This window comes from Aspergillus tubingensis, assembly GCF_013340325.1.
Source record: "Aspergillus tubingensis WU-2223L DNA, scaffold_9, whole genome shotgun sequence".
NCBI classification, from domain to species: Eukaryota; Fungi; Ascomycota; class Eurotiomycetes; order Eurotiales; family Aspergillaceae; genus Aspergillus; species Aspergillus tubingensis.
The window spans coordinates 2,476,450-2,500,295 of NW_023336283.1; the positions used below are offsets into that span (position 1 = coordinate 2,476,450).

Sequence of the window (23,846 nt, forward strand, 5' to 3'; positions counted from 1 at the left end):
GCCCTAGAGTAAGTATGGATGAAGGTTGGCCCCGGAAGGCAAGAGAAGATACCAAAGTGACTGAACGGTAAAGTTACGGTCGGCATGACGCACGGTCCCTGATCGACCCTAGCGCCCGCGCTCGTGACCTTCCAGTCCGACTGGGTCATCTGCCCTCTGCTTTCCCCCTCCACCACTCTCCGTGCCTAGTGCCCCCTTTGGCGCTGGAGTCCCAAGGATCAAACACTGGAAAGCCACAGGAATGATGACAGTTCCTGAGCAATGATCGTTCAGTCTCAGCAGTCTCAGCGCGGGAAGGACTGATTTCCTGGAGTCGATCCATGGTCGGCTACAAGCCCTCGTTCAATGGACATTATCAAATGTAACCGTTGTGGTCGGAGATGACTGGACTCCGGCCTGGGATTGTTCCGATTGCATTCTGCATGACTGGCGTAACCCTACCGAATGAGTCAAAAAAGATAAACAGAAAAGTATACCAGTTTGTTGCCTCGTTCTGCTGATGATCACGCAGGAGTTCCTGGACACAACAGCAACAGGGCCCCTACTATCTCCACTGCTTGCTTACTGGCGCTGGATGTGCTCGAGCTCTCTGGCCAGTCGTTCCCAAGACAGACGAACTCAACCTGGAGCTTTCCAGTGAAAAAAGCTTTCGTCCGGTTGCACAAAGCCTAAATATAACAGTGATTGCAGACAGGGTCTCCCCTACCTCTGAGGCTGTTTTTTGGTTTGCGGTTGGGAGTTCAATGGCTGCCTCGTTGAGGGTTTCATCCGGGGAGGCTTTGCGCTTACTTCGTGCAGACGGGAGTATGCATCAACACTCACTGGTATCTGGGAGGGAAAACACCATCAATGTTTTTCTGTAGGAATGAGATATTCCACAGTTTGATCGCCACAGGAATATGACCAAGTCTCCATTCATCTGGGGGAGTCATTCGAAGGTACCTCAACAGCCATGAGCATGAGATGATTCGTCACCGGGCCAGATACCAGGCAGTGACAATACCTGACGGGACCGGACAGACTTTGGCTCGAGGCAATCAAAAGCGAGGAGAAGCGCCTGTCTGGTGATTGGTCCTGAACGGGAATGGCGCCAGATGCCATCAGAGACCCTGCCCCAATCAGGAAACTCTGCCTGTTTCTCTCCCTTCGAGTCAGTATCGTAGAGATGCCGGATTAGTCTTGGGAAGAGATCTCATCAGCCTGGGGAGAAGGTCTAGATACTAGATAGATACCACTGTGTATGCTACAGGAAATTCATCCGTCCATCGGCACTCCGGCTCCAACGTTGTCTGTATGTAATTCAGGGCAGATCTGGGAGAGAGACTGAGTGAATGACTGTCTGACCCGGTGGATCTTCCTCTTCCCTCATCCAGAAAGCCTAGTAAGTACCAACCCCAAGTAGGTATATACATATACACAACAGATTCCTTTTGCTGCTCTTCTCTCTTTTCTTCTGCCCCTCTCCTGCCCGTTTCTTCACCTCGCGCGCTCAAGCACGCTCGCACCCCCCTCCATCTGACGAGTCATTCCCTCCGAATTCCGGCCCCCTCCATCATCCTCATCCATCAAGCCACTCAAGGATTAGATAGGTGTCCCCCGCAGGGTTCTGCCTTCTTCGACCGGGGAGGGGATCTTCCGGGCGATCCAGTTGTCTTTTTAGTAAGTCCAAAGGAGTTGCGTGGTAGTCGACGGGGTTGGTCTTCTTGCAGACAGCCAGACAAAGGCTTGAACTCCCGTCTAACCTCTGAACAAAACGTGCAGCAGTCGAAAAAGCTAGTACTAGTTGGCCTGGAACTGACCAAAGAGCAGGACTGAAATCCTTCACCCTCCGGCGCTGTCGCTGACGATTGGCAGCCCTGACGATAGCAGTTGGCCCGGTGTGCTGGATGATTCGTCCACGCCGCGCAGCCTTCTTCAGTTCTGTCTGTCTGTCGCTCTCGTTGCCAGGTTTGGCACCGCGTATCCGCCGCGCATCTACTCCCGACAATCCACTAGGAAGACCAGCCTATTCGGGTAATTTTCATGTGCTTTTATTCCAGTTTCTCTAAAGTCCGGCCAATCAATCCAGGGCCAACCACTTCCCGCGATCCCCGGAAAGCAGCTTGATAGTTAATTTCTATTCAGCGCTGCCCTTGCTATCGCGCCTCGTGTGTGGTCTGCTGCTTGTGCAGTGTGCACACGCCGGTCCAGTCCAGTCCAGTCCAGAAGAATTTAGATCGAACCAGGCGGACATACAGATTACAGAGAGGTTTCATTCGGGTTGCGGAACCCTATCACCGAGGCTGACCACCTTTTTCCGTATTTACTTTACTATCGCTTTTTGCTCTCGGCCCCAGCGGCGGCTGTCTCCGGCTCTCGATCCAAGGATTGCCCCGCTCTGGTTCTCAGTTCCAGCCAGCGAGACAATTATTTGTTGATTGTTGATTGAGATTATTGTGGTTGAGATATATTGCTTTTTTGGGTGGGATTTTAGGCTGCCTGACCCGGACTAATATCAGGAATTCCTCACTCTACGCAGGGCGCTCCGTAACATTCCCCTGCCGTTTCAGTTTTGCCGGTGATTGTTTCCACAGACAAACATTGTCTCATTGGAGGAACATATTACCTGAAGCTGTGATAGGGCATTCCCCGGTCGGGATTCCATCATCCCAGGCTTAACCGCGCAATCGATCGCGATCTGTTTTTACTGTGTACACAGTTCCGTTATCAGCAGCAGCCACCAGCAGCAGCACTCTGCCTTCTCTTTTGCTGCAGTTGCGTACGCGGGCCGCTTCTCAGTTCACTCCGATTCGTCTTCGTCGCGAGTATTTTCCGCGAGTCTGAAGGCTCTTTTTCTTGGACTTTCTTGTTTTTTTGTTGCCTTTTCTTATTTTTAAATTTCAGCAACACTGCAGCTGCCGAGCTGCCACCAAATCGGAGGATCGGGGCGCCAGACGTGCAGGGGTCCAGTCCAGTGTCGCCTGGACTATCTTCCGACTAAGTTGCTTGGTCCTCCGGACGTGCGTCCGCGCTACCCGGCCATCCACTATCCACATGCCGGCCGCATCGCAAAGCAGCAGCAGAAGTAGTAGTATTTGGGATCAGCTAACGAGATTGAGCCTGGACTCGGGAGGTCAGTGAGTGAGTCGGTCTGAGGACGACGGTGTATTGATCGTCGTTGCTGCTGTGTCGAAGGTTCGTGAAGAATCCTGTAAGTGATTAGATCCTGGGGATTCTGCGCTTCTTTATCTACTATTGTTTTTTTTCTCCCCGTTGATCTCTTTCATTTTGGTATCTTATTTGTTGTTGCTGCGATTTATTGTGGTCTTTTCTTCATCCACCACGAATCTGCAACTATCTGTTGTGTTTCGGTGGTGTTGCGGCGACGATCCCCGATTTGGACTGGGAACATATCGTGACCCGAGCAGCAGCAGCCAATCAAGAGGGTTGTGGCGCCGCCTCCCGCCTTCATTTCCCCTCCCCAGTTTTGGATTTCCTATCGCCCGGTGTTTCCACTCCAAGATTATTGCCTGGCGCTGTTCCCCCCCTCCCTTTCCCTTCGCTTTTCTTGTTCTTGTGTTTCTTCTCTTCGAATCCAAGTCTCCCGTTCCTTTCACCAAATCCTCCCTCCTCCACCCACCTTTCCCTTTCCTACACCCACTCCTACACTCTCCACCCCCTCCCCTTCTCGAACTAAATCCTTCTTTCACTTTTCCTTTCATCATCATCAATCATCAATCATCATCATCCCATCCTATCCATTCTCTCCATATCTTGTCACTGCTTCTAATTTTCCTGGTGCGCCTCTCCCCCTCCCTCCCTCCCCCCTCCATTTCCCCCTTCCCAGTCGAGTCTCCAACTTTCTTCCCCACCCCACTGCTCTGCCCTGTCCTGCCCGTCGTGGTTCTAACCCAATCGCCAACTGCGACCGGGTCTGGCACACGCACGCACGCACAACCCACCCCCTCTCCAACTTACACTCACATACTACTCACATACACACACACTTCATTACCCACGCACACACCACAGACTCACAGGCGGCCGGTCACACATAGCTTAACTCCCCCCGTCAACGGTCCCCACTGATCGGTTCCATCGGCGGCACGCTGTGAATCATCCACTGCCCATCTCCCTGTCTCCGGCATAGTAACCGCCCGCTGCTAGTTCATCTTAGTGGGTGACGCTGCTTTTCTGCAGACAGGGAAACCTTGGGATACCCGATCGATCGTGGAGGGGACCTGAGAAGAGGAAGGAGTTCACAGCCTCATGTGGCGCCGTCGTCGGTGGTCCTGGCAATACTAGCTTTCCCTTCCCTCACCAGCCACATTCACTCTCTCCCATACAATCCACCATACACCATACTGTGCTTTCTCTGCAGCTTGTTGTGTCTTGTACCTTGTTCTACCTTGTGACGGTTATTGCTGTTCCCTTCTATCACTTCTATCACTTCCCTGCTCTGGCTTTATTTGAATTTGTTCTTTTTTCTTTTTTTTCCGACCGTGCGCTGCCTGTCTGTCGTCTGCCTGCCTGCCTGCTTGTCATTCTCATTCATCTTACTATCCCCCTTCACCGCCTTCATGATCTGAACTTCGCTTCCCCCCAAACCATCACCACCCCAGTCTGCAAAGCACCGATTTGCTCAAACCTTTCCGCTGATCCGCTTCCTGCCACCTACCAGTCAAATTCCCACTGCATGCGAGCCGTGGTCCGTCCGCTTTTTATCTGTCCGAGGATCACTTGCATCGTCGCAGCTTCGCCCTCCTTCATCGCAGTAGCCAACCAGGTCGCCATCTTCTTCCCCCCTCCCGGTTTGGCATCCTGATCTTCTTCGCGTGTCTCTAACGCGCCCGCAACCTTGCGACGGTGCCCTCCACCATCACCACCCACCACACCACACCACCCTCTTTCCCGTCCTTCCTTGGCCCGCCATGTACAGCACTCCTCAATCCTCTGTTCCCGCTCCGATGAATGGCATCGGAGGGGAGCTCGTTGATGGGTCGGGGACGATCAATCCCGCTGCCCTGAATAATGGTATGTGACTGATGCTTTCTTCTTCCTTCAGCTTTTTGTCTGTTTGCCTGCTTGTGTCCCCGCTCGCTTGTTTTTGTGTTCACTTCCATTCCACTACACCTCCCCCTCCCCCTTGTTTCGTTCCTGTCATTTCTTTTGACTTTCCCTTTCCCACATCAATTATCCTATTCACTGCCGCGCGTTTGACGGTGGACGTGTCTGTCGCCGCTCATGGAGGCTCAAAAATACTTCTCTATCACTCTTGCTTGTCCATCGTGACAGCCTCCAAACTGACGGCTTTCTACTAGTCGCCGTAGTGCTTCCAACCCCAACAACATATGGTGGCATTGCGACCCCAACGAGTATAGCTCCTCGTGGTGTGAAGCGAAGTCGAACCCCAGACCAGCGCGGGAATGCACGCGCGGATGGAGACCATGACGACGGTATGTGTGCGTCGGAGTCCTCTCACGATTCGCTTCGTGGAATTCCGGAAGCATGGGAGTTTCTTGGCATTCGCGTTCCCTTCGCGCGTTGTTGTTGTTGTTGCTATTTGAATGTCGCGCTTTTGCTTTTTCCTACCCTTCCGTCCACGTGCATGTATAACGTCGCCTGGCGATCAAGATGGCTGACGCGTGGACCACTTCGGTCAAAACAATAGATGAACAGGGCCGTCGGAAACGAGGCCGTCCTCCCAAGACTCCGCGTCCGTCTGCGACAAACCCTAGCGATCAGACTCCCTCCAATGTTCACCTTCAGACGCCCCGGTTGCAGACTCAGCCTCTGCCGGCGCAAGCTGCCGTCAATGTATCGCCGCCACAAGCGTCTCCGCCGGACAAGACTACGCCGACCAAGTCTACGCTCGTCAAGGCCCTACCTACCGTCCGGGATCATACGACCGACCAGCTGAACGAAGAAGGCGACGAATACATTCCCAAGGAATTCGACGAGGCCGGTGAAAAGAAGGTGGATGCCATGGGCTACCCTCAAGGAGGCCGAGAGTACAAGTGTCGTACGTTCCGCGTTCCTCTGCGTGGGAATAAGCTTTTCATGCTTGCGACTGAATGCGCAAGGGTGCTGGGTTATCGCGACTCGTATCTCTTGTTCAACAAGAACCGTTCGCTGCACAAGATCATCGCCAGTCAGATCGAGAAGGATGATCTCATCCAGCAGGATATCCTACCCTACTCGTATCGTTCGCGCCAGATTGCTATCGTGACGGCCAAGTCGATGTTCCGTCAGTTCGGCAGCCGCGTGATTGTCAATGGGCGGCGCGTCCGCGACGACTACTGGGAGAGCAAAGCACGGAAACAAGGATTCACGGAGGATGATTTGGCCGGTGAGAAACGACCCGGCGGCGCGAAAGCCCGGGATGCGGCGGCAGCAGAAGCTGCGGGCGCAGCCAACTTTCTACCCACCCTCACTCATGGCGATGTCATCTACAGCAATGCGCTGGAATCTGTGCCAGGTAGCCTGCCTCTTGGTCCTCCGTCCTCGGTTTCTCTTGCGCCGCCACTCCCTATGATTCACATGGCCACCACCACCGATGATCCCCGGCTGCGGGAGTATAACAGCATGCCTCGCCCGCGCCAGGAATTGACGGGACAGCCTTTCCAGGATCGCATCCAACCCAGCTCGGCCGCTGAAATTCTCAACCAGGCTTCACACACGGCCGAGTTTAACAAAATCCTAACGTCACAACGGAGTTATCGCCAGAAGGGCTTGGACGACTTTTACGCCAAGCAACGGGAGGTGCCTGTTTCTGCGGCGCAGTCACAGCCTGGTCAACTGGATTCGACACCGTCCGTGTCACAGCCCTTGCAGTCGCCACAGATGGCCTCCACGGGAATGATGAATGCGGCTCAGTCGCAGCAGCCCATGCTTTCCCATCAGGCACCGATCATGCCTGGCCAGTCAGGTTTCCAGCAGCCTGCGGCTCATCAGCAGCCACCTGTCGCACAGTCCCCTGTTCGGGGCGTTCCCCCCGTTCGGCCCGAGTTGATGCACCAAAGGTCTAATCCTGCCATGGCTGCCGGGACGCCTCAGCCGCCTGGACCTTACGGATATCCCTCTCAGGCGCAACAGATGTGGGGACAACCACCACCTCAGCCGCAACCATCTCCACTCTCTGCCGCTGGTTCTCAGGGCGTCGGCATGCCCCAGTTCCCGTCGCAAATGCATACGCAGCAGTCACCGTCGCCGCTCGCACACTCCATGCCGCAGCAGCAGCAGCATTCGCAGTCTCCTCGGAATCAGCCCCGACCTTCGGCGCCGCCGATGCCTCAGAACTTTCCCATGCATCCTCAGCAGGCGCCTCAACAACAGCCCATGGCATCGATGGGTTTCCCCGGTGTCACGGCTGCTCCGTATCCAGCAGTGACTGCCGCCAGAGGCATGTATCCTTCGACGCAGGGTCCTGGAGGTCAGCAGTTCATGGCGGGAACTCCCCAGCAGCCCGGTTTGGCCATGGGAATGAGCGCTGGCGGTGCTATGCCGGGATGGCCTCCGGCTGGCCCCATGCAGCCCGGTCACCCGCAACCCGGCCAGTCCGGGACTCCTCTGGGATGGTCCGGTTACTAGAAGCAAAATGAGATGGCGATGGCCGGCATATGCGATTCGGCGTTGCGGTGATCTGGTGATGTTGATCTATGAAAAGAGATGCCCGTTTGACTTGTTATCTTCATTTCATCTTTTTTTATACTGTGGGTCTTGTCCACTTGCTTTGAGATCGGTTACTCGCATCTTCCCGTCATACCCTTTTCATTGATGCTGTATATTATCCTTGTCTCAAGGATGATGGCTAATGATAATCTGCACGCGTTTTCTTCTTATACCCTCTGTTATACCCGGTCAGTTATGTGTCTTGTTGATTTATTCGCCCTTGACTTGTTGTTTTGTCGGGAGGCCTGAAGAATGTTGTTCGATGTGCAGTTATGAGTGTTGTGCATTTTTCATATGTCCATGATAGAGGGACGGTCAGATGGTATGGCGGTGAATGTTTCGTTCTGTTGGTCGGCGTATTACAACAGTCCATGTTACAGTTATCATTCTTCCGTGTCTTTTACTTTCCTAGCATCGGGAATCTTTCTATCTGCACTTCCCCACTTTCTGCGACACCCCACTGCTGTTACATTTTGGGTACCCATCACTATTACTCCTGGCTTTACATTTTCTTCATTACTTACACATGGAACCACACCCCTCTTGTCCAGTTGCTGCTATCGTGATACTCTCGATGCTGTCTTTATGCTTATGCAGATCCAACACGGTTGCACACTAGGGGGCCTATAATTTGACAAACCCTCGACAACCACCTTGTCCCTTGTAGATGGCTGTAGGAGCTGTAGGTTGCACTACTACTTGATCATTATCAGCTATGGCTATGCTATGTACACCTACTGTCTGTAACAGACCAATAGTAATAGCCAGACTGCCTATATACACAGTATCCTTACACACACTACCCCATCCCACACTTACCGGTCATACTAACCAGCAAGAGTAACCAACGGCGTCGTCACCGGCACCGCCGAAGAAGCACACACACACCCCGAACTAACAGAGGTAACCGGCGGCGCCGTACAATGCGCACTCGTCTCCCACCTCGTCCCCGTAACCGTCGGCTCCAACGCATCCCCCACAATCTCCCCCCTCACCAACACCGGCAGAACAGCTCCCGTCCTAAGCCCAAACTCCCTATGCCCCATCACCCTCAACAAACTCGCTATCTCCCCGGAATGACTCGTCACACTCACAAACATCCCCACCCCATCATCCCCGAAAACCTCATCAAGCGCAACCTTACTCCTCACGTCCTGCGCCCCATTGCTCTCCGCCCTCACCCCATCCCACATCCCATCCTCCTCACTGAACCCCTTCTCGAACGTCCACTCGGGAAAGAGTGAATGGATGTACGTGGCGTTGTGTCGATGATCGCATGTATGCAGGGTTACACTCTCGCGGAAGAATTCTTTTATCGTGGGGATGAACGGTGATTGTAGAGGCAAGTTAGAGAAAGTGATATTTGCTGTGTGCAGGGCGCGGAGGAGCGGGCTGACGAAGTATGTATCGGGCGTGTGGATCCTCTGTGATGCTATCTGGTGTGACCAGAAGGAGTGGGCGATTTGGGCTTGTTGGATTCCGGTTGGGGTGAGGTCGGCGTCGGACCAGGTTGTTGTGGAGTTGCCTTCTAATAAGGACCAATAGCACTGGTAGGATTTGGGGTTGGGGGTTAGTGGGTGGGTGCAGGGAGGGGGGATGAGGGGATGGTATACATACATTCCAAGCGGGCGTGCCGTAGTAGGATTCTGCGGCGTTATGGTATCCTTCGCCGTGGCGGCCGAGGAAGAGGACTTTGTAGGAGATGGTTGGTGGGGAGAGGTGGTTTAGGGTGGTGATGTGGTGGTGGAAGCGTTCCCATTGGGTTTGTTTGTCATTGTGGGTGTTGTCGGAGGGGTAGGTGCGGTTGATGAGGCCGAAGTTGGTGGTTGTCTGGACTTATTATTAGCATATCGGTGGGTTGGAGGGGAGGGAGGATTAGTGGGAGGCGAATGGGGTGGTACATAGTCGAATGTGGATGCGTCGGTGGAGGCCTCGTCTTGGAGGAAGTAGCCGGTCACGGTGGTGTAGTTGATGTAGGAGGCTTGCGCGGTGGCTGTGAGAGCTATGGCGAGTGGTGCTATGCTAGAGAGTCTCATTGTGAGAGGATTTAGTCACTGTAGGACTATGTGCTGAAGCTGCGGGATAGCAAAGTATCTCCCGGTTGGAGAGGGCTGTTATATAGCACAAGGTGGAGTGCCGACATGTCTGCATGATTGTTGCCGATGGACATGGCATGGTTGGCAGACGGCTAAACACCTACCAGTGCCGCACGTGCTGGGTGGTCGGACAGCTAACCTGCTTGGAAGCAAGCCAAGACATTTATAAATTAATTGAGTCAAGAAAGGTAGCAAAATTCCAATGATATCGGCAATGCTTTGCAGTCATCGCCGTCCTTATTAGTTGTATTACAGTATGTAGTAGTGGTGGTATGGCAGTAGATACGTGACCCAAACAGGCCTCCAGTAAGTCCAAGAATGAAAGAAAAAGCAGCCGCTTCCCAAAGCCCACATGCTATATATCCAAAATAATATTCAAACATGTTCAATCCCCAACCCTGAGGAACCAGATCGCAGACCGGGATAGACGCCAAAAGAGAGACACCAACACGAATGCATAAGAACAACACAAGCCCTGGGATATATATGGGAGTCCCAAATGAAGCAACACTGAATGCCAAGAAGAGCAGAGATCCACTCTGGTTAGACCACGGTCGAGAAGCCGGGCATCGAGAAAGGTATTATATTACAGGCCACCGAGAATTTTTGACTGGCGAAAGGAATGGTACGTGCACAAAGTAGATGGGTTGGATGGTGCCGTGTGGCGCTCAAAAGTCGTTCGGCGTTTGATTGTTGAACGTATAGGCCTTGGGCTTCTGCGACGGAAGCTGCTGTGCAACAAATCGGTGAGCTTCCTGCTGCTCCGGGAACTCGTAGATGTGGAACTCCGTTTGCTTCGAATCCCCACAGAATGCAGCCGACGTCGGCATATCGACGTCACTCGTGTGATACATGAGGGAGGGAGACCCTGTCACAGGTACATGGTCGGGCCCCTGTTCCATCGCCTGCTCATACGACATCGTTGTCAGATCCGCCTGCGGAAGTTGGCAGGGGCTCTGAAAGGATGCTTCAGGCGACGGCATTGACGTGGCATCAGTCCAGCTTCTGCCTGTCAGGGGAGCCTCGCAGGAGGCGTAATCGGCGAATGACGTGTAATGGGCAGGGGCTGACATCGGAGGGGCAACACCTTGGTACGGGTAAGAAGAGAGCACATCCACGGCCAACGGTGTCGCGGGAGGTGATGCAATGTTGATCTGCATCGGCTGTGTGGTAGGGAACAATTGGCTAGTCGGTTGCGCCGACAGGCAGTAGCCACCGTCGCTGGGAGTGGTTGGGAGTAGATGGTGCAGATCTTCCGGTGTCAAGGGTGTTGGTGGCGCCAAACCCCCTGTCGTAACCGCAGGTTGTAGCATGGACGACATGTCAGCCTTGGAGCCCAGAGCCCCAGCCTCGGCGAAAGTAGACAGATTAAGAGGGGAACGCTGAGCTGCAGATGCCTTCCGGACACCCGCATATCGGGTGTTCAGACCCTGTGCAGACTTGGACTGCCTCACGCCATGGCTGTTGCCGTAGCTGGGGAGCCTCGTCGAGGGTGACATGGTGGACGATCCCGTCAACATCGAGGACGACCTCGAGGTGCCAATGGCAGCAGGCCTCGGGCGCTTTCTCCGGGCTGCAAGGTCAAGTTCCTTGCTGGGTTCCTTCCAGGATGAACGGTCGCTTTCATTCACAAGCTGCGAGCTGGGGTGCGTATTGATGCCAATACCTTCCAATGTGTCGGCCAGCTCGTCAGAAGAGCCTCGCCTGGGCACCGACAGATCATGTTGCATAGGGTATTGCACACCGTTGTAGGAAACTTCAGCATCGCTAGCCGAACGGTAGCCAGAAAGAGACTTAGACGTCTGAAGCTGGTGGGACCAGTCTTCATTCTGGGAGGGGTGGAACTGGACGTTTTGCATCGAGTCATGGCCGGCGTCATGTTGAGTGCCGTCCATGCCGGGCATCGTCAGCGACTCTCCCGACGTCACATACCCAAGAGCACCCTGAGAACTTTGCGACGTCCACGAGATGGCGTTCTGTGAGAAAGAAGAGCTGAGGTCACCCTGTCCATGTCTGCTGCTATCGTGGCTGCCGCAGCGGTTGTTGGAGAAGGTTGTGGTCGGCGACACTGACCCATCCATGCTGGGGGATTGGCTGTTTTCGCCGTCCTGGCCATACCGGTCACGGGCAGCAACAGCAGCATTCAACGCCCGTTGCAGGGAAGCAAAGGTAGCCTCCCGTGCCGACTCGCTTCTGGTCTTCTGGTGCTTAGGCCGCGAGGACGAAGCAGCCGGCGTTTTTGTCCGCTCGGCAGTGTTCTCCACTGATTGTTTGGGGGTATCTTTATCGGTCTCATCCTTCGAGTCTTTGGTGTCCTCCTTCGAGTCTGAGCTCTCCGTGGACTCCGACTTGCCGCGAGCGGCTTCTTCGGCCTCGGCCTTGGCCTTTTGCATCTTCTCGAACTCTTCTTGTCTCTTTTGTTGCTTAGCTTTTGCTCGGCGATTCTGGAACCAATTCTGCATATACGGTTAGTGAATGTATCGAGTATTCTGAGCCAATGGATAACTTACAGCAACTCGTGGCAGGCTCAGATTGGTTTGAGCCGCCAATTGACGCTTGACGTTGCTGCTGGGTTTGGGGTGCGCCTGAAATTGGGCCTCCAAGGTCTCAACTTGTTCCTTCGTCAACCTTGGGCGAGAGAGGTTCTCTGCATATTCTTCATAGTCCATGATTGGTTGGTGGTAGAAGTCGACCATGTCAAAAGGCGGGTGAGGGTAGAGGTAGCCATCCATTGGATGCATCATGGACGGGTGGGCCATCGTTGGGTCGAAGGCAACCGGCTGCTCCATGGGGACGGCGGCATGGCCGGTAAATGCGTAGGGGTGGTGGAGATAATTCATGTTGTGCGAATCGGAGAATCAGAGTATATATAGAGATAGGAGGAAGTGTAGGAATTGTCGGAGGTGTTGAGGTGAGGCGAGTATGAAGGTATTCAAGGTACAGGACCAGTTGCTGCCAACAAGCCGCAGCTGTGACGAGGCAACTCTATACCATTGAACGATTGAATCACAGAGAGAATATAGCTGGACTCAAACAAGCCAGGAGGAGGGGGAAGGCGGGAAGATAAGGACTTGAAGCAGGAGGGAGAGGAAAGGGAGGAGGGCGGCGGCGGGTAGTAGGGAATGACGGGACTGAAGTAGGCGGGCAAGCTGTCTAGGGTGTATATACTTGCAGCCAAGTGGAGTTATAAAGGAAAACCGATGTAGTAATGAGAGAGTATGAGAGGTTGAATCCAGAGACAGAGAGATATAGAGAGTGATTAAAAAGAGAGAGAGGAGGGGAACGAAGAGCAGGATCAAGGAAGGTATAAGTCCGATGAAGACAAGGCCGAATAGGACAGCACAGAAAGGGAAAAAGAAGGAATGAGTTGGACTAAGCTGACAGGGAAAAAGCAAGAAAATAAAAATAAAATAAGAATTAAGAAATTCAGAATAATAAAAATATTAATTCAAAAGGGAAATAGTAGAGGGAGTGACCAAAATGGAAAAGGAGAGTAGGAGGTGAAGGAGAGAATTGAGTGAGAGAAAGACTGTAAAGAGAGTAGGCAGAGAGTGTGTCGGGAGTGTGAGTGAGTGAATGAGAAAGAAAAGGAAAAAGGACAAAAGGGAAAAAAGGGAAAAAACAAAAAAAACGAGAGGACCCAGAAAGGATTGACAGTCAGTCCGTCAGAAAAGAGTAAACTAACACTAACTGGAGAAAAGAAAGAGCAGCAGCAGCAACAGCAACAGCAGCAGCAGGAGAGGGTTTGGAGGGACTGGATTTCGGGGGGAGGGAGTGGGTGGTGCTGGCAGCTCGCCTATTGGCTGACGCTGGATGGGGAGAGATTGGCGGCGGCAGCCTGCCCGGCAAGAAGGTGTGGAGGGGGCCGCGCTGATTGGTGATCGCCGCCCGGAACTGGCTGGAGGAGGATTTGGCCTGGACAGCTTTGGTATCAGGGCTGTATTTGCTCCGTACCGTCAGTTTGGGCGAACTCCCCGTGTCCCGCAGCGCTTCGGGCTTTCGTGTGAACACTCACACACAACCCTCCCTTCTGGCTTCTCGGCTACAGCACATCTCGGATTGGCTATTTCGGGTTGTTCCTCTAGACTGTCACTTTCTGCTTGTCACTCTTTTTATTTTATTTCCTTTTTCATTATTTTATCTCTTCCGCTTTCTCCTCTTTCCCCTGCAAAAACCCCTCTCTGCAAATTCACACTCTATTTCCCCTCGTCACTTGAGAAAAGCTCGCAGCAGAAAACATACTACCCAAACTAGTAGCTACCTACCCATTCAGTACTAGACCCGTCTCGGGGAACCAAACCGTTACCAGGTACGGTATTAAACACCCAAGGCATCGACCACCCAAAAACATTGGCCGACGGAGTGGGTTTCCTGGTGCTTCCGCCCGAGCGGTTCTAGGGGGTGGCGGCCTGGGCTCTCACACTCTCGGCGGACTCTTGAGTACGTACTACTATCTTGGGAAGCTAACTAACTATCGTCCTCTCCTAAAAAAAACCACAAACTGAAATACTGTGTGGCTAGTGGTCTTGGAACAAGACGGAGAGGGGGTAGTAGATAGATGTCATTGATGTTTCAAAGGATTATACGAAGTTTTAGCTACTTGTTATATGCCACACCTTATCTTAATCGTACCAACTGGAAACAGAGCCAGGATCTTCTCAGTCCCGCCGCCTTCCACAAGCAATGAGGGGAGGGTGTAACTAAGAGGCGCGCGCGCTTACTTCAAAAATAAAATGGGAAAAAAAAAAAAAAAAAAAAAAGTAGTGCGGTGGCGGCGGTGACTGTTTCTTCTCCTCTGGCGTCACTGTGAAAAGAACATGCTTATGCCTGTATGTACTCCATAGGATCATATGTAGGTCCGACGGGTCCGCAACGCATGCTGTACCTCAGAGTGAGCTCAGTTGCTTTTTTCCCTTATTATCGTCAGACCCGTCACGGTGGTACTGCTGTACAGTAAAATCCAAAAGTTCGCTTTTTTCGTTCGTCTGCTGCTAAATGGTGGAAACAATTTCGTCACCTCGATTTACCCCATTTTTTTTTCGATTTAATTTATTTAGGTTTTCCATTTTTGTTCTTCTGCTTTTCTCTTCACAGTTCTAATGTGATGGTCATTTTTTCTTTTCCTCTCTTCCTGCAGCTTTGACCTGCAAAATCATAATTTTATTTACTTTCCCTCAGGAGGGATGTATACTCCTTAATCATGCTCGGCAATCATTATCAAAGTTTTGGTCCACCGTATGTACCAAGGGTGCCCTGAGGGACCACAATTCTTAGTAAGTGAGAGTCAGACTGAGGAGTAAGTACTTAGTAGTCTAGTAGCAGAGTAAAGACTAGAGATGCGTGGCCTCCCATTGGTTGAAGTGGATAAGCCACCCCCCTCTCATCCGCACAAAGCCCTCGTCGTTCATCCCAAATGCCAGCGCTTGCTATTTCCCACACAAACCATACCTGAACCCCGGCAATGGCTTAAACGGCAGCAATTAAGCTCCAGTGACAACTTGGTTGACAGTCTCACATACTTTCCCCCCCCATGAACCATGATTCCGAACAAAGCTGGGAATTAGCTGCGAGTTGAGTTGAACCCGGTCCCTGCTCCTACGGACTTTCGTCAGTTCCTGCATTAGCGCCACCAAAGCATCCAAAGCCGATTTTAGCTCTTCCCAGGGGGAAGGTTCCTTCTGGGCAGATCCGGGCAACTCAATGGCCCCGAGCGTGGCCACCAAGACACGCCGTCGGCAATAGTAGATTGTTGTTCACATCTCTTTCATTATATTTTATTTACTTTTCCTTGGGGGTGGAGGGGGCCCCAAGAGAGCGGGTTCTCCCACGCGGACGGAGTATCTAAGCTCTGCAACATCACGTCTTTCCCGACTGAGGAAAGCTTGCGCTAGAATCTCTCCTTCTTCACCCATGACCTTTTGACTCCCCGATCACGGCGGTCGGGGACCACGCCATCAGTGGGGCAAGTTCGTTTGAAAGGCGGCGTGAGAAAGTGAGCCATGAGATGGATCGCTGAGCCCACCGCCCACTTGGCCTATCCATGTCTCACGCCTTCTGGTGGCAGGCCGGGGGATCGCATGGCCACATCCTACTGGGCCAGTCTGCGATCACGGGGTGCTGGATGGGGAGAGAGTGAGAGAAAGCATCCAATGGCCATTCGGAGTTGTGGACGCCGACCAACGGATTAAGATTCACCGTACATATTCTGGATCCGGTTAGCGCCAGCGGTCCGAAGATCCCCAGCTTCCGATTGATAGTCCGTTCTTCTTACCCGACGGTTCCAACGACTCTTCACCACTCCCACGGGACGGCTTCGTGATGCTCCAGTGGCCCGCCCAGTGAGATAAGGGGATAGGATAAACCACGCAGTTCATCAATGTACGGAGTAGCATGGCACATCAGACAGAACTGGGGTTCATGAGGCCATGACGTGATCAAAGTACTCCCTTCTGAGTCCTGAGACTGAGAGACCCTCTTATCCACCCCCCACAGACTGCCATGGCAATCGACGCATCCGACCATCACAATTGGTACTTTGCTCTCCTTAGGGTATGCCAGAACAAAGAGAGGTGAAGCGGGGAAGGAGCTCCGGCCAGCCGAAAGAAAGTCAGTAAAGTCAGTAACTTACTCAGTCGATTTATGCCTTGACTTCGCCTTTCCCACACCTTCTTCCCCCATAATAGCCCCCATACCGGACGTACCAGATGCATTGGCCTTTAATTCCCGTATGAATGGACACCGTCCCAGTAACTCAATTGGCACGGATCTCTGCAAAAAATGCCTGTCATGCTTTTCCCGCAAGGTCCTTGGGAACTCACGGACTTGCTATTCGCCAATAGGTAAATATTTTCTTTCTCTGATAATTCCTTTACTTCAGTGAATAAAAATTAAATTAATAAATTAAAAAGCGAAGGAAACACAAAAAAAAGAAAGAGCCATCGGGAAGGACGTGAAGAGAGAGAGGGAGAATGAGAGAACAGACCGCGCCGGCTGCAAAAGCGTGGCAGCAGCTCAGCCAAAGACCCACCAAAACCAATAGTCGACAGATCCTCGTCGATCCGCCTCAGGGATCTGTCGATTGTCGAACATCTCTCACCTTTCCTTTTTCTTCCAATGCTCTCGGGATCCGATGATAGGACTCCCTTCCTTCCCCCCTCTCTTTCTCCCCACTCTGAGCGCCCTACACGCGTGAGAACTTTCTGCGAAATCCGCCATTCGTCCGTTTGAATTTCTGGCTTCTGTCAAACCAGGCCATAATCGACGCTAATCATGATTGTGGTCACAGACACAGGCTCACTCGCTCACTCGCTCGCCCCCCAAGTCACGAGATGACGCAGCAGTGATCTGCAATCTGCTCTCATGCAGCAGCAGAAGGACCGGGGGTCATTAATGTCATGTTAGGGGGGATCTGGTCTGACGCTTTCATATGCGCTTCCCACAGGTCTCGATGGGCAACGAGAACTGTTGAGCCGAAATACATATGCATGCACGCATGCATGGGTATAATCTTTGGGTTCGTCTGTGAGCCTATTTCCTTCGTTCTCGCGACCGCCATGCACCTGGCCCCAGTCCGTCCACAGTCGGACGATGATGCTGGCCAGGGATGTCCCCAAGAAGAGTGCTCCAGTCTGGCGGGGCCCATAGCCTGACTACGACACACACTGCGTTCCAGAGAAGTATCATCTGACTACAACCCGTGGGGAATGATACGAAGTAGTTGATAGTGGGAGGAGTAAGTACTTAGTAGTTATCTGAGGCCCAAGTGGAACCAGATAGATAGGGGGGCGCGGGAGAGGGGCCAAAACAATGGGGTATTTCCCATACCGAGTTTCGAGCGGTGCTAAAGTACATACTACTAACTACTAACTATCTCGACACACTCCGCACACGGAGTAATTATACTGGGCCGTCAATGCTGAACTACGAAATATGGAGTTCATCATGATTGAAGGGCGAGTACTCCATCCAGGTGCCAGGGTAACCGGGATTTCCTCTCCAACCAACCACGAAAACGCACCGGGTCTCTCGGGTTCACGTGTATGTATGCAGCACCTTAAAAACAGCTTAAGCACATCGTACTGGGAACACCTTGCCACAAGCTGTCCATCCAACAGCAATGGTCCTGCAACAGAAGGGTTCATGTCGCGTAACCTGACAACCCCTCAAACAAGCTCAGACCAATCAGCACAGGCGTATCCCGGCGTGGACTCACGTCTCAGAGCTTGAGAACAGTCCTGGGCGTGCAACATGGATCTCTTCTCAGAACAAGAATGAGGATCTGACTATTCTGCCTAGTCTGAGCTGGCTCCCTGTGAGGATCCACCACCACTCCCACCACCACCCGCACGGATCGCTTCCACCGCGATCCTCATAGGCTGATGGGATCTCACAGAGGGCCGTTGTCGCCCGAATGATAGAGGTCTCAAATATTGGACCCTGGAAGGGAAAACAAGCAAATACATGGGAAGGAAGCGAGCGAAAGGAAAAGAAGAGGGAGAAAAAGCAAGAAAAATCCCCGATGATCCTCGGTGCATGGGAGTGATGGTCTGTGATACCTGAGTGGAGGATGGGTGGATGGGTGGGTGGATGAGATAGTACACTCTGAAAATGGAAGTCAGTGATGACCCCCCCGACCCCCAATCCTCCCCTGAAACTGGAAGCCTCACTGAATATCCTAACCTGAAGTATACTTAGATGCTGATCAGGCTGGCCAGTGGGAGCCGAGTTGCTGGACCGGGGCCCCGATCCTCAATAGCATGGGATCCCCTGTCTGGGTATAAGGTTGACTTGGCACTGGGGGATCCTCCCCTATTGACGGCCGGTCGCCTGTCCGTAAGGAAAAACTTCCCTGCTTACACACCATCCGAACTCCATCTGCCCATCCCCCTGGGTCTGATCATTCCGTGGCAGCTACCCTCCGCTTGTCACATCTGGCCGGGATACTGTCTAGTGTGACAATCACCACCCGCCATGATCGTACCATTACTAACAGGGGAGAGAGGGGGATGAGATTGTATTGCCCACTCCAACTTTCCATGCACTGGCTCGAATTTAGTGCGATTGGAACCCAGCATGGCCATGCATATGTGGATATGTGGGCCTATCTGGGCGTCGATTGCCATGGCTTTCCTTTTCCCCCTCCGTAGTAGTGCCTTCTGCCTCATCACTAACTAGCTTACTCCGGCCACGCCGTGTTGAACGCGACGTTCAGCTGCGACACTCAACGCCACAGAGCTGAATCTGTGGCGGTGCGTTTTCGAGCGTCAGCCACATGTAGATCACCGGACTAGTGAGGGCCTCAGGCCCAGACGATCTTCCTGCTAGTGAGTATCACCGGCCTGTCTTTAGGCGTTCTCCGAATAGCGTGACTGTCAGCACCAGGACTTGCAGACTTGACTCAAGATGACTGCCTCTGGGTGATGGAACCCAAAATGCTTCACCGCGATTTGTCATGGCATAACAATAGCCTCTTCGATCGATAGGCTCTCAGCGAAGCCGCCACACGGCACTTCGATCTGCCTGCCTATTTTCTATCCTAATCTTGTTTAACTCCGTGATTGTGCCACCGTGCTCAACGCTCAGGGCGGCTAACTTCCCTGACGACCCCGTCATCGTGTTCCAGGTTCCCAGGTTCGAACCAGGGCTGACGGAGTGTGACGAGTTGGGTTGCTGTACAAGAGATCACATCGTTGTTGCCTGAGCTGCAGCAACGGTGAATGATTCTCGTCACGAGTGGGCTTCAGTTGACTGGCCGATCCACTTCCCTTCTCTCGCCGTCTGATAATCACTCTGCTTCTCATTGACTAGTGATACAGTGTAATACCCATAAGCACCACAAACCAAAGACTCCTCTTTCCAACCAAAATGGCAAGAAGGGGGAAAAGCGTAAAAAAGAAAGAAGAAAAGAAGGAAAGATGTGACTCCACCTCCTCCATCACAGCACACTCCCGGCAGGCCTACATCATCCCTTGCATAGGGCGTCAGACGCAGCTTGAGGGAGGGAGGATGGGCCAGATGCACCTCGCTGGGCCATGGACGAGCTCAACTCGATCTCCGGCGCCGAAGCAGCAGGGATCGCGCCGATCGAAGTTCGCCGTCAACAAGTCGACCCATCTCTTTTCCAGAATCTGATCGCCCCCTTCTCTCAACGAGGCGATCCTCTTCGGGTCTGCGATGTGCAACCGATTCCCGCCACTATTGCAAGTTTTCTTTTTCGTTCCCTTCCCCCTGGAATCTGCAATTGTGCTGCTGGCTCGTGTCCTCCGAACGGGCAGCCGCCGCTGGGTGGCCCCTACTACTGTACAGGATGTATGCACATAGGGGATTCCGTCCTTTTGGCACAATCCGTTTGTTTCGTGTTGTTTCGCCACGTCTCATCCTCTCACACACATTTCTCTCTCAGATCATCTTTTGGACCGTGTGTTTCGGCCACCTACGTATTCCCAGAAGACTTGGGTGCAGTCGTAATGTTCGGGAGGTTCCTAAGTATAACCATTGCAGCAGCCACTATGCAATAAGTCCCAGCTCTGCTATGGCCACTTCGCGTTACCTACTCAGGTACTACTGGCTTGTCTGCCTACTTACCTATTCCTCCGTCCCGCGCGACGGGACCCAGAATCCCGGAAGTAAAAAAGAAAAAATAAAATAAAATAAGAAAAAGAAAGCGAGAAGAGACAGACCTACTTCCAGCAACCCCAATCGGTTCGGGAGGAAAGAAACACTCGAAACTTGTCGGTGAGAGCAATCCAGGTCGGTGACCAGCAACCCACCGCGCGCAGCCGTTTAACTTAATCTTCTGATATATTGCGCTCGGCTTTCCGAAAATGCCTCAGCGGATGAGATCTGTCACGACAGGGCGAGCGAGTACCAGAGAAGCGGTCTTGAGCTAAGTTGACTTTCGCCGGTGTGGAAATGCACTGACGGTCTTGTCTGTTCCTAGGGCTGTTGTCACCGACATGCATACATACAGTATACTTGGTATAGTTGCGTACTTACAGTAGTCAACCAGTCTATTATTCGCCCGTCGAAAAAAGGGCTGGCTGGGGTGCTCCATACGGAGTCCTCCCCGGATTGTTTCTCCATCGGAGCTGATCTGAGCTGAGCTGAAGCAAGCTCTCTTGCCACTTCCTACTTTCGGGTCCTTGATTAGTCTACCTAGTCTTGCTTAGTACCTACCTACCAAAAAGCAAAGCGGACTCAATGATCTGCTGCTGCTTCACCGCTAGCTAACTATCTAGCATGGAGCTTCCCTCTTTTACTTTTCGGAGGGTCTGTCTGCTTGCCTGCACTGTGCTTACTGTAGGTACAGCTTCTTCCCCCAGCACTTACTACTTACTAACCTGTCTACTGTACGAAACTACTTACGACCCGACACTAGTCTATCATGTCTCCTTGGGAGTTAGACAGACGCACGGAGAGTATCCTGCTTACTTACGGAGTACATGATCTACTTATATTCCCTCTCTTTGGGGAATGGGGGACATTGGCGCTACGCTATGTGCTATGTACTAACCTGCAGACAAGCAGCAGCAGCAGCAGCAGCAGCAGCAGCAGCAGCACTAAGCTCCATGTTCCACAAGACAGACGACAAGCTCTACTGTATACTCTGTCTCGAGCTAAGCTAAGGTAAGGGTCTGGTGAGTAAGAAGATAGTCCATCACATCACAGACAGGCAAGCAAGCAGTCAACACGGCACGGAATACTCTTTAAGATTTCCGGTGTGAGACATACAGCTTTCACTGTCACTACTCCGTATACCACTTACATATCCTAACCCGTACTGTAGGAGAATAGAGATGCCTACTACCCACATCCAGTACTTACCACTCACTCTAGATAGACAGACACTTACTACCTCTGAAACCTAAGACCAAACTACCAGTAACAATGGATATCACCATCACCGCTGCGTCCCTCACCACTTTAAACCGTCAATAAACTCCATTGACGTAGTTAGTCAATCGATTATACAGATCAGTTACTTAACTTCCTTCTAATACTGTACTATATACGTACTTGACCTCAGGTAAAGAGTTGTAGTCAAATAACACTACCCAAATGAACCCATGAATCAATCTCCATTATCGCTTTCCACAATAACCACCAAGTAGTAGACTAAAGTATAGTAGGAACAAAGTATGTAATTATATTAAAGCAAAACACACGCACCTTCTCCCCAAGCCCCATCTATCCATACATTACTACGATCATCCACATACAAAAACCACCTCCCAAATCTAGTACTACATATGAGCAACCCATCAACCTACCATGCTTATCTTAGACCGATACAGAAATCCTCCAAGTAGAATCAGTTCGATCTAGATCACATCACACCCAACCCCCACCGTAATGATTTCAAAATCTTTGGGGTTATCTGCAATTTCTGCGTTGGGTTATATGAGGAGAGAGAAGGGCAGTAGTCAAGGGACGTACGTACGTACGTTAGTTAGTGGCATGCAAGGTAAAAAGAATACTTAGAAACGAGTGGAACGGTATTGAAGGACAAGGAAGGCAAGCGAAGGGTGGAAAAAACGTTGGGGGGTTTGTTTGGGTCGCTCTGGTGATGGTGGATGATATGAGATGTGTCATATTTGGGGTACGTACAGTAGTTAGTAATTTACTATGAGATCGACTAGTTGCGTTGTTTGTTGTTGGTGGGTAGAGACTACTAGGTAGGTATGTATGTATGTATGTAGGAAAACGATTCTTCGCTGGTCTATCTAATAGTAACTTGACTTACTCAAGGTAAGTCAAGTAGGTAGGTATCTGTCTATGTACAATCGAGGGTTCTGTCTAAGAATCTTCGTAGTAGACTGGACCCCGATACTGTGACCCGCACACAATAAAGAGATCCAAAAATCAGGCTAAATGTCAATCGAAATCAAGGAAGTGGATAAAGAAGAGCATGGATAAATCCAAAAGGTAAAAAGGATAAGATGCCCGCAATCTATTGGATCCAAGCTTTCGTTGTCGGGTTTCCAGAAACCTCCTCCACCTGGAGTTCAAAGTTCAAAGTGAATCCCCTTTATTGGAAGGCGTTCCGGATTTCCAACTGCATCTGGCCATCGACCACGCCCTTGATGCTGATGCTTCTCAGATCCTCGACGATCCAGTCGGCACCGGCTTCTTGGAGCTGCGCAAGCGTGTGGGTCGTCGTGAGCGCAATGACTTTGAACCCGGCCGCCTTACCAGCCCTGATGCCCGACGGCGCATCCTCCAGAACTACCAGAGACGAGGAATGCTCCAGACCCAGGCGCGTCCGACCAAGCAGATAGCACCGGGGGTCAGGCTTGCCCAGCTCGACATCTTCCGCCACCACCAAGACCTTGGGGTGGGCGAGGTTCAGCACGCCCAGCCAGCCGTCCACCAGCGCACGCGTTCCAGAGGTCACCACGCCCCAGCGAGCGCCGGCGTCGTCCAACGCTGACATGAAATACCGCGCCCCGGGAATCTCGACGGCGTCCGACCCGTATTCCTTCGGGATGCGACCTTCGATGTAGCTGACATCTGGCGGTTGAGAAAGCAACTGGTCAGTCTGCTGTATGCTGTATGTGGTAGATGGACGATAAGGGAGAGTGGTGGTGGTGGTGATGGTGGTGGTTTCAGGTTGGAGTTTCTCAATCGAACTGCAGAGTGTCCAAAGGAATACACTTACACTCCCAATTGGCCTTCTTCGGGTCGTACAACTGGATCGTGTCGATGCTTCGGCGGCCGTGGGAAGTGGCCAAAATGGTCTTGGGGTCAACGCCCAACTCCGCACCGATTCTGCAAGTGATGATTAGGACGGATGGCGTTTGGTTACACGGAGGGAAGTGGTGGGGACGAACTTGTGCCAGTGTTTCACAATCGCTAAAGATCAGATGTCAGTGCATGGTTACAAAAGAGGGGTATGTGGGAATGAGGAGGGGGGACTGACCATCGGTTGAGTCGACGATAGTGCCGTCAAAGTCGGAGAGTAGTCCGTCAAAAGTGTGGACTTGCGGAGGGGCAGAGAAGGAGCCGGATGGTCTAGACATGATAATGGCGGGGGAAGTAGGACAGAAAAATCCAGGGCCAACACAAGGTGGGGGTAGAAGGAATGGAGGACAACTCAAAGGA

The 23,846-nt window shown here is 52.2% G+C and overlaps 4 protein-coding genes across 4 annotated transcripts; 1 reads left to right on the top strand and 3 right to left on the bottom strand.

Annotated features, from left to right (window-relative positions):
* Positions 1-4,910: 4,910 nt before the first annotated feature.
* On the top strand, positions 4,911-7,569 carry AtWU_08895 (putative nuclear localization protein; the record flags this gene model as incomplete). Its single annotated transcript, XM_035504003.1, has 3 exons — positions 4,911-5,013; positions 5,301-5,435; positions 5,651-7,569. 3 exons carry the CDS (start codon positions 4,911-4,913, stop codon positions 7,567-7,569), a joined length of 2,157 nt encoding a protein of 718 aa, XP_035359896.1.
* Positions 7,570-8,477: 908 nt separating this feature from the next.
* Positions 8,478-9,686, bottom strand: AtWU_08896 (phosphoglycerate mutase family protein; the record flags this gene model as incomplete). Its single annotated transcript, XM_035504004.1, has 3 exons — positions 8,478-9,197; positions 9,268-9,480; positions 9,552-9,686. 3 exons carry the CDS (start codon positions 9,684-9,686, stop codon positions 8,478-8,480), a joined length of 1,068 nt encoding a protein of 355 aa, XP_035359897.1.
* Positions 9,687-10,414: 728 nt separating this feature from the next.
* On the bottom strand, positions 10,415-12,586 carry AtWU_08897 (homeobox domain-containing protein; the record flags this gene model as incomplete). Its single annotated transcript, XM_035504005.1, has 2 exons — positions 10,415-12,202; positions 12,257-12,586. The coding sequence occupies 2 exons, from the start codon at positions 12,584-12,586 to the stop codon at positions 10,415-10,417; spliced, it is 2,118 nt and encodes a 705-aa protein (XP_035359898.1).
* A 10,187-nt stretch (positions 12,587-22,773) lies between these two features.
* On the bottom strand, positions 22,774-23,764 carry AtWU_08898 (HAD family hydrolase; the record flags this gene model as incomplete). The annotated part of the gene is made up of 4 exons (XM_035504006.1): positions 22,774-23,255; positions 23,404-23,513; positions 23,576-23,597; positions 23,665-23,764. The coding sequence occupies 4 exons, from the start codon at positions 23,762-23,764 to the stop codon at positions 22,774-22,776; spliced, it is 714 nt and encodes a 237-aa protein (XP_035359899.1).
* Positions 23,765-23,846: the final 82 nt, after the last annotated feature.